Source organism: Olea europaea, chromosome 3 (assembly GCF_002742605.1).
Source record: "Olea europaea var. sylvestris chromosome 3, O_europaea_v1, whole genome shotgun sequence".
NCBI classification, from domain to species: Eukaryota; Viridiplantae; Streptophyta; class Magnoliopsida; order Lamiales; family Oleaceae; genus Olea; species Olea europaea.
Genome location: NC_036239.1, coordinates 8,052,295 through 8,063,341, shown reverse-complemented (window position 1 = coordinate 8,063,341; position 11,047 = coordinate 8,052,295). Strand labels below are relative to the sequence as shown.

General features: G+C 33.8%; 1 protein-coding gene across 3 annotated transcripts; it reads right to left on the bottom strand.

The window, feature by feature from the left end:
- Positions 1–2,786: 2,786 nt before the first annotated feature.
- LOC111384794 (U3 small nucleolar RNA-associated protein 21 homolog) lies at positions 2,787–9,103 on the bottom strand. Of its 3 annotated transcripts, none has more exons than XM_023009121.1 (8): positions 8,985–9,103; positions 7,851–8,061; positions 7,725–7,752; positions 6,886–6,986; positions 5,754–5,954; positions 3,766–5,662; positions 3,433–3,647; positions 2,787–3,101 (listed from the first exon to the last, which is right to left on the bottom strand). In XM_023009121.1, the coding sequence occupies exons 2-8, from the start codon at positions 7,974–7,976 to the stop codon at positions 2,952–2,954; spliced, it is 2,718 nt and encodes a 905-aa protein (XP_022864889.1). In that variant the 5' UTR covers positions 7,977–8,061; positions 8,985–9,103; the 3' UTR covers positions 2,787–2,951. The 3 variants fall into 3 exon arrangements, with proteins under 3 accessions (XP_022864889.1, XP_022864897.1, XP_022864906.1); XM_023009129.1 differs by having other exon boundaries at positions 7,851–8,067; positions 8,984–9,091; XM_023009138.1 differs by having other exon boundaries at positions 7,851–8,049; positions 8,985–9,091.
- Between the last annotated feature and the right edge of the window lie 1,944 nt (positions 9,104–11,047).

Sequence of the window (11,047 nt, the reverse complement as noted above, 5' to 3'; positions counted from 1 at the left end):
TCACTTGGTTAGAAAAATTGTTCATCAAGGATATGTGACATTGTGCAAGACAACATCTGCGCAAAATTTTGTTGACCCCTTTGTCAAGAGCTTACCTACTAGAAGATTCGAGGAGCATACTAGTCAATATCTTGGTGCCTTGAAAATCAAAGTTAATAACTAAGAATATACATTAGCAATATGAAAGCCGTCATCTACTTAATAAACATCATCATGTCCTCAAAGGAACTTTCTAGTGGATAGTTAAATCAGAGCTCAATAGTTAAATATTGATCGTTGAATTAATATTATGATTTGATATAGAAAATAGAGTTTAAGGATATGTATATATTTGGGAATGGTATTTTGATCATTTTAACCTTGTGCCGATTATTTGACATGATCAACAGGTAATGCCAAGGACGGTAAGTCAAACCATATAATAACTATATTTTTCCAATAATTTTAATTGGAGTAAAAGTACAATCTATGATTCTTTTTATTTTTTTAATTAATTAATAAATTATCGATTGATCAAGAGTTGATTGGGTCAAAATTAATTTTAACTGGAGCTTATTTTAAGTTGGTCCAATTAGATCTTTTCGATGGCTTCTAAATAAGAATTGGGATAAATTATAAAATTTATCTTGGATTACAGCTGAAGTAATAAAATATATTGGACGAGGACATGCCAACAAAGCAGCCATTTGTATTGGACACGTGGCAATGACGTATGCCACGTGTGTGCTGGTTGTATATGAAAAGAGAATGATTCGATACCAAGGAGTGAAACTTGAGGTATTTAATGCGATCAAAATGCTTCTAATTTTTCAGTATGGCATTGACTTTCATTTTTTTCACCAATTTTCTAATTCCAACTATTCTAACTCTTAGGTGGCTTACTTACCTTAATTTCTCATCCTCCCGAACTTAGTTTTGAGAAAATAAATATGCACCATCAATCTACTCCTGAAATAAAACATACTTGACCAAAGAGATCTTGTTCCGACTTATGGGAGCCAAACAAATAATTGATTTGGTTAAGCCAACTTATAAAACTATCAATTTTCAACAAAAGATATAACTCGTTATAGCATGTAAAAAGGACTTCTGTTGTGCGTGTTTTGCATTTTATATCGAAATATTTCTTCATACAAGTGTCCATAGTATTCCATCCTCGACGACCGAAGTCTATATAATCAAGAGGCAAACGTGTATTCATCTATGTTTTGAAACATTGAATTGATGTCATAATACTAGGTTCTAAAACATATCCCTGACAAGGTAATATACATTAAGATTTCTACTCAATTATTTATATGATGGCAATGCAAATACAAACGATAGAAAATTTAGCCCATGAAATAAATTGATTAAAATCTAAATTAACAACTAATTTAACCGCACATTTCATAAAATCCTCGATTTTTCAATCACATATTCCATCAACTATTATCAAAATGTACAAAAAATCTATTTGTATCTAAACCAAACAGGGGCTTAATATAGTTGTTTCGAGTTGATTTTTTAAAAAAATTGAAACAGTTATTGGGTTGATTCCATAGTCAATGTTTGGATGAACTTATAAATAACTTATAATTTCCGGTCAAACTTTCATCTAATCATGGATTCACATCTACTACTCACAATTCATATACTTTAGCCCTGTTTGGTAGCAATTTCACTAAAAAAAATTAATTTTTTTACCGTTATTTCACTATTTCAGTCGTCATTTTTCACTCACAGGTAATACCCACTTTTCTCTGTAAAAATCAATTTTCAAAATCACTACCAAACATACCCTTAATATCTCAAACTTTTGAAGGCTATGAAACTGTGTCAGAGGATATAAAAAACCATGTTGTGTCATAGTTAAAGATCAACTAGGGGAGACCTATTACTTTACGAATCATACTAATTGTACACTCCTCTTGTACATCAAGTTTGACATTCAAGGGTCATGATTTTGACACATCAAACTTAATGAAATACAAACTGAAAATATACATGTGTATATATATATATATATATATATGTGTGTATATATATATATATATATATATATATATATATATATATATATATGAATGAATACAAACACTATGGTGGAAAGGAATGAATGCAGATAATCAGATTGCCAAGGCATCTGAATAGATTCATTAAAACATTCTTCATACATTAATAGACAGTGGCTCCAGAACACACTCAGTGTGGCCGCCTAATTCAGATATTTTTATGGTTCTGCCTAATTGGAAAACATAGTCAGAATATACTTCAGTCGCAAAATACTAGATTTTGGTTTGGGGATAAAAAGTCACACAATAGACATGATATGGTTCATTTCTAGGATACTCAGTAGAATAGTGATGATGAAAAAAGTAATAATGATGGAGAAAGATTCAAAAAATCAGCATTCAGAGTTTAATACCAGTAGGACTAAACCTAAACTTCACTAGGCAATATTCACTAGGTTTAAATATGTATTCTATTTCAAAACTCAATGCCTATTCAACTTTTCTTCATTCTTACCTGAGGCTAGTCATTAAAAGGTTACGTCCCTTTTTGGTTTAGCTAAAAATTAGACTTTCAGTAAATTTTGATAAAATTTGATGAAATATAGTTGAAAAATTGATAAAAATTGGGATCCCATGAAATGTGTTGTTGAAAATGAATTTGAGAAAAAACGAACTTTTCAAAAATGGGGACCAAACAATGGGCTACATGTCTAGCAATCATTTCAAGGTTTTTATCCTCTCCACTCATAGTATATTTAACTCGATCCTGTCTACCAAAAAAAAAGGCAAGCATGAACATAATGGTCAGATCTTCAAACTCTGCCATACATAGTAAAATTTTGCCGACTTAGCTGCAAATCCAACATGTCAGACAAATATGTATAAGAATTTCTCTAAAAGACAAAACTGAGAGCAAATTACAACAAGCAATGATTGTTCAAAAAAAAAAAAAAAAAATCAAAATTGTGAGTTACTAAGGAAAGTAACCATACATCGCGTACTCTGAAACAACGAATCTACTTTCTGCCATACTGTTGATTGAAGTTCTAAAAGCTTTCGTGCTTTATCCTGTAACCCTGATTGGCACCGAATAGTTTCACCATGAATCTGGTCAGCACAAAAACCAAGGATTAGACAAAACTTGGGAATAAAATTGATCAAATGAAGAAAAACAGGCAGAACAAGATAACTACTACAAAAGAAGGTTTCATGACCTAGATAATGCCTATAGTAATGTGGTATGTGAAATACTAAACATTATTAAATAAGATAGAGAAGTAAAATTACTCAGTATCAAACAACTTCCAAAGGTTCAGAGTTATTTTTTGTCTTCAGATGCCATCATTAAACCGTAGCATATATTATTATGTGGAGTGCGAAAGGCCTCTTGTAATGCAAATAAAAATATCCAAAGCAAGGAGAATGAGTAGATATGCACCTTCAAAAATAATCTGATTACAGCCTGGATAAACTCAAAATTGTTTCTGCAGGATATCTCATGTATAAAATAATCTAGCAGAAGTTCGATGAAGTACAATTCTGGTCTCTTATCAGGTTCTTGCTCATTGTTATCATCTATAATCTGAAGCATCCTTAGTTCCATATCCAAAGCGGAAGAAGATAAACCTTTAATATAATCAGTAAATGCAGCAACTGCAAATAGACATGCACGCGTAAATACAGCAGAACATTTATTTAATAATGTATTAGAATGTTTAGTAATCAAACTTGGACGATCAAAGTCAAATGTAAAATTAATGAGACAACTTACAATTATTTTCCTCTGAAGACTGGAGGAAATGCAAGAACTGGGATACTGTGATATCAGTTTTTTTCCTTTTCTTGTCTGTTTCACCAGCCAGTGCATCCATCTCTTCATCAGCAGATTGTCTAGGATTAAATAATATTTCTCCAGAGAGAGAAGGAATAGATGGCAGGAAAAAAGGAGCCTTTTCCGGTTTCTTTGGAGGTTCAATTGGTTTGTTTCGGGCCTTTATAATATCCAGATTGATCAAGCTTTGCCACTGACTCCTGGGCAATAGAGAAAGTGTGACTAGATCCGGAATTTGCTGATCTAATATTGAGCGAGAAGCATCTTGAACTTGTCGAGGGTTTGCATTGGCCTTTTCATAATCATCATCTATAGAATCTTCTGCACAAGAAACAGATGGTAACTTAACATTCACAATTTCCTTCCCACTTCCATGGCTAACATTGCTAGAAGTGCTAGAAAACATTGCTCGATTAACCCACAGATAAACCCCATTTTGATCCACATGAGTTGTAGCTAAAATATCCATATTTGGTGACAGAGATAATGCAGTTATACACACGTCAACGGATATAGCATCTATTTGTCTAGCTAGGATCACATCCCAAATTCTCAAAGTCCCATCCATACTAGATGTTAAAAGCCATTTGCCATCCTCACTGAAGCACATATCTGTTATACGATCTTTATGACCTTCAAATTTCCGAACCATCCTTAACGCAACAGCATCAAATAAACGGATAACCAGGTCATCTGCCACGGTAGCCAAAAGGCCATTGGAGCGATGATTTATTATCATAACCAGTGAACAACCTATTTCCCACCTGGATTTCATTTCGCGAGCCTTGAAATCCCAAACTTTTACATCCCCATGGTATCCAGCACTTACCATAATGGTATTCGTAGAATCACAGGCAATACCAATCACTTCTCCATCATGACCGCATGTCTTTCTCTCTGACTTATCAATATAACTGCCTCGACTAATTCCTGATTGAAGATTAAAACGCTCAATCCAACCACCTGCTGTCCCTAAAACAGCAAAATTGCCACAAACACTGATGGCACAGGACTTAACTGGAGTAGGATTCTCTGCACGTGGGGTTAAAATATGCTCACCAATAACAAAATTTTGAAGCCTCCACACGTACGCTTGAGAAGTATCCATATGGCATGTAACTACATTGCACCAATCACGTTCCCGGATTTCAGCAACATCAAACGCAATTACAGGCTTTAGCTTTATTTCTGTTTCCTTCAGCCCTAGCTTTTTTGCTCTTTTAGATACATGGTGTTGAGACAGCTCTCTACTTTGCTGATCCTGGATGACAGAGAAAAGACGAAAGGCACGATCCTGGCCAGCAGATAGAACGTGCCGTCCATTAGCATAGAACCTGATGCAGTGAGGAGGAGCACTGTGCCCACTTCTAAAACGCAACAGACGAGGATCTCCATCACTCGTATCAAAAATCCACATTTTGATAGAATTATCTGCTGACGAACTCATCAGCACAGGCTCATTAGCAAAGAAGTGAAGCGAAGCTATAGAGCAGTCATGTGCGTCTCTAATGACAGACTGAAGCCTCCTCTTCTCAAGATTCCATATACTTATTACTCCAGACGAACCACCAGATGCTAAAAGGGGCTGCCCATCAGTGCTGAAAGATAAAGCAGTCACAGAACCTCTAGTAGAATGAGTGAATGTCACAATCCCTTCATCATAGCGAATGTTGTGAACATGAATCTTTCCGTCAGAAGAGCCAACGGCAACAACATCCAGTGCAGGTGAGGAAACACAGCAACATATGGTGGACTTCCACCCTTTGAACTCGTAAAGTTTTTTCTTTGTGCTAATATTCCAAAGTTGTAAAGAACCTTCCTGCGTTCCAATAATTACCTGTTTGTGTACATCAGAAAATCAGGATTAGCAAGGAGATATTTGTACTTGGAATATTTCAATATAGTGTTAAAGGTGACTTAATTAATACCTTGTTTAAATAAGTGTCAGGATGCATTATGCAACTTGGGCAGTTATTTTCTAGCAAAATATGCCCAATCGGAGCAAGATTCTGGTCCATTCCTTTAAATGCCCAGATAAAGATATTGCCTTCAATGTCAACACTCAAAACATTTTCGCCAAAAATAAGCAGATGATTAACCTTGGCATTGTGGCTGCTCCAAGTAGCCACCTGTTCAAGTGTGAGTGTCATCATTTTTTTAAGCAAAGAAAACTATCATAACAAATTACTAAGCCTCCGTTTGGATTTATAAATTGGCCAAACGTTATTTTAAACCACACATTCCAATGGAACCACAAATATTATCCACTTATCCACCGCCCATTTTTATTTATTTATTAATTAAACCATTTATAAATTTTCCCCAAATGGAGCCTAAATTAACACACGATTTCATTCTTCAAAACTAGTTACTAAGTCATTAATCAAGAAAGATTAGTAGGTTCTTTGTTGGTATCTTATTTTCCAGGCAAGAAAAACATGAATAGTCCTCGGATCCTGAGGTAGAGATACGTTTAATCTCACATATAGCCACTGTTTGGTAGTGATTAAAATTCAGATTTTAATCTAAATCAAAATCAACAATTAATATTAACCACATATTTCATGAATCACGGGACTTTTCAACCACAAATTTCGTCAAATTTTATCAAAATCTATTAAAAATCTGATTTTAATTCCTACCAACCAAGGGCATAAATTAATCACTACTTTGAAACAATTTATACATAAAGCCCCTGTTTGGAAACCATTAAAATAAAACATTTTTTCTCAAACTCATTTTTAACCACACAAGTTCACAACAAATGTTTTGCACGTGAATTCAAAACTTTTTCCTACTTTTTAACCAAACATTTGCCAAAAAATAAAATAAAATCACTATTCCGAAACTCATTTTCCCAAAAATAAATACATAAATAAACTCTTTTTTATGGTTGTCAAACAGAGGCAAAAGTAAAGAAGATAAAACTACAAAAGGCTTATATGTGTAGATGTGTCATGACCAATATAGATGATAATGTTACTACAGAAACAAAATAATTAAAGGTTCCTCTTGTAATTTATACTCTGTTCTTGTGGAAGTATTTTATCAGAAACAAACCTGATGAGCACGCTTAAAAACTGCGATGTTGTGGCCATATGCAGCAAATGTGTACTCTCGATAGGAGGCAAGAGATCGTATCTTCTTTGGCAGTTGAGAACCTGCATCAAAACTTCGATATTTGGTTCCATAACTCAACTAGATGGTAAAATCTACCAGACAAACAAAGATTCATTTGCTACTCAATTAGATAGTCTAAATTACACTACTACCACGTTTAACAAGAAATGTATTAAGAACAAAGTAAAATGTTATGTTCAAAATTATTATCTAATATCAAGGCTCTCACAAATATTAAAATCGAAAAAAAAAAAAAAAAACTATACTACATGAAACTAGAGAACACCAGTTTCCTTCATCGTCATTTTAACAAATGAAATAATTCTAACTACCATCAATAATATGCACATCGTACAATGCAACTTCAGTTCTTTTTTCTCCAAAAATACATATTTAGTTAGTGGGCAGGTTCAAATTAGAAAGATATAGGGGTTGTTTGAGCCCCATTTTTCTAGAAAAATGCATTTTGAAATAGTGTTATGATGGAGAATGTGTGATTAAAAAATAAAGAAAAGTTTTGATTTTGCGTGTAATATTATTTTATTGAAAAATGTGTGGTTGAAATAGTGTCAAATCACTGTTGAAGAATGTATTTTAATAAAAAAATGGGGCTCAAACAAGGGCATAGTCTTTAAATAGCTTCAAAGTCGTGTTACATTTATGTTCAGTCCAAAAATACAAAACCCAAAAAAGAAATATTCATCTTCCCTAATGTAAATTAACCCAAGAATAAATTTCCTCCTAAGATCATTGAAAATAAAAAGAGCAGCAGGACTTACCAACAAGTACCAAATTCAGCTTAGCACACTGGCAAAATAAATATTTGAAAAATGTTAGATAGTTTATATCAGATATGTAATACAATAAACAAGTGGTAATGTAAAGAAAACAAGAATAAACAGTACATTGTAAATTTGGAAGGCTTTGCCGACGCTGACAGTGACAAAGGTTTCTGTGCCGAGTCGTTGTACGGAGAAGGGCACATTGGTTGTTATGTATCCGATTGCTCGAAAAGGTTCAAATATTCCCATTCTGAGTTCAACTTCGGCTCTATCCTCCTCCTCAAGCACACTACCCAAGGATCAGGGACGGATCCAGAATTTTCTGGAAGCGGGGCTGAAACTTAAGAAAGTCAATGCAATAAAAATTTTGGCAAATGACACATAAAATCTAGGCACAATCATTTGGGCTGAAAATTGAAGAAAAATGTTTTTATGTTTCTGAATAGATGGAACCGTTGAGTCTTCATTTAGGCATTGGATCATACAATAAAACCAAGTCAATTTCTAACCCCAAATTTTTTTTTTTAAAATAATAATAAAATAATAATAATAAACATCAACAGTCCTATACATCACCACTTTCTTAATAGGTAATGCACAACAAAGCATTTTCAGCACCTAAGATAGTGTCACCAACAAACACACATGCTCAGTGTTTCAGTGAATATTGATTGTTCAGCAGACATCTTTGGCCATATCCTATGCAGGCAAGAATTTTCGATCTAATATGATGCAATTTCAAAGATAGAACCCGAGCACAACGCCACAAAAACCAAAGGTAGAAACAAACAATACAATCCCTCCAAAGCAACTCGATGAAAACAACCTTCATCCCCACCAACCAAGCAAACTCCACAGAAACGAAATGCTGGTAAACTACACTCTCAATAAAAATCATTCAATCGTTCTTGAAATCTCAGAATAGAAATTACTTCAAGAATTCTGTCGCTTTCTTCAATAACAAATGCCATTTCCACAGCAACGGATTCTGGGTGAGCCCATAAATTTAGCCCTTCTTTATTGAAAAGTTTACTTATCTCTACTTTTATACCCAAATTTCCCTTATTTTACATAATTAAACAGGTAACTGAGTAAAAATTAGAAAGAACAGATAGAGAAAAAAAAAATTACATATTTAAATAGAAAATCAATATCCAACCGAAAAAGACCAATTTGACTAAAAATTACATGAGGAAAAAAACCGTCTAAATAACCAGTCCTAGAAATGCAACTCAGAGATAAAGCCTACAGAACAACCTTGAAACAATGGAGAAGGAGGAATCTCAAAAAATTGAGGGCTGAACGGCGGAGCCTGGTATTGTGACGTTTATGAAAGAAGTAGGGAGTAGAGACGTGAGAGTCTCGGAGAGTGAACAAGGGTCTAGCTTTGGGTTTGAGCTGGGTTTTAATATTTTTTATTTTGGGCTTGGGCTATTGTTAATTTGAACATGGGCACTGGATGATTTGATGATGGGCTAACCAAAAATAAAGGGAAAAAAATCGTAAGTGGAAATTACAGCGGTCCCTCGTTCCCAAGTCGATAATTCAAAGTTAAAATTTAAAGTTTTTTAAATAAAAAACAGATAATAATACATTTTTTAAATATTAATAATAAAGTTATAAAATCTAAAACAAAAAAATCCACAACCCCACTTCCCATGCAGCAAAACTCTCACCCAACCCTAAAATATGTCTCTCGCTCTCCCCATCTCAACCCCTTCTCCATCCTCTCTTTGGCAATGGCGTGATAGAATCGCGCTCAATGGACTGTGACCGAGCAACACGTCTGTGATGGCACCGATTCATTAGCTTCCGCTACTCTTCCTTTCGCTTCTTCTTGGAGTTGTGTTCAAAAAGATTGCATCACCGTGCTTTTGGAGATTTTTGTATCTGCGAGCGATGGTAGTGCAAGCATCGTCGCACCGCTCGGGTGGTTGTGGTGTTGTGGATTTGAGGTTGTTGTGGATTTGTGGAGGTCTAGTGGTTGGTCCGATATCTATTATGGATATGTGGAGGTTGTGGCGATGTCAACGATTTGGAGAATTTTTGGTCGTGATGGTGGTTGTGTTATGGTAGAGATGGATATAGAGGAGATGATAGTTGTAATTTTTTTGTTCAAGGGTGCCAGTTGTGATGGTGAGATGGTGGCAGCGATGGTTGTGGTGGCTGTGACGACATCAACGGTGTTGATGTGGTCATGGCGGTAGCTGTGATAATTTTGGATTTGATATTTTGGTGATATTTGGGTAGCGGTCGTTGTGAGTGGTGATGTGCGATGGTGCAGGAGGTTGTGGTTGGCTCGGTGATCTGTGACCAACTATTTCGTTGATTGTGACCAATAATTAATGTGACCTAAAACATATGATCGAGATTCACAATTTATGAAGTTGTGATCGAGAAATAACTTGTAACCAATTAATTTGATGAATTGTGATCGTGAAATATATTTTGACTTATAAAATTTGTGATTTGTAAAGGATAAATAAATTTTGACCTATAAAATGTTTGATTTGTGACAAAAAAATAATTTGCGACCTATAAAAATTTTTATTTGTGAACGAGAAATAATCTGTAACTAATTAATTAGATAATGTGCAACAAAATTGTATATATTTGTAACCTTAATATATTTAATTAATAAAATATATGTTTAATTAATTAATTCACAAATAAAATTTTAATTAATATCTGGTTTTTGAAGTTTTAAAACTTGTTTCTTATCTAAATCATAAGAGCCCGTTTGAGTCACATTATAATGAGAATGAGAAATAGAGTCGTTATAGACCACACATCAGAGATAGAAATTCAAAAATGGTGGCTTGATTTGATGAATAACGGTCATATTTTTCATTTTAATGAAGTAAAAATGGGGCTCAAACAGGGGCTAAATGTTTGCTTAATATATATTATTTCATTTTATACTATTCAATTCTTTTATCGACCAATTTTACTATATAATCCCATTAAAATCTCTATATTACTGTATATTAAAATTTTCTTTTTGGAACCGAAATTGAAAATTTCAAGAGGCAAAGAAAATGGGTAATATTAACTCCATATGTTCAAGATATGGAGATGCAAATTCAAATAGCAAATGATCATTACAAAGCAACTAACATTACAATTGGGATTACTCATAATCGTCGATTGTTAAAGAGAGGTTGCAATAAGGTCTTCACTGTTGTGCATTTCGAAATTTGATTTGTCAAAATTATATTCTGTAACTTTTTTTTTAAAGGGATTACATGTAATTTTTTCAATTTCTAACATATCCTAAGCTAATGCAACACAAAATAGTTCACTTTATTTCTATTTTTGTA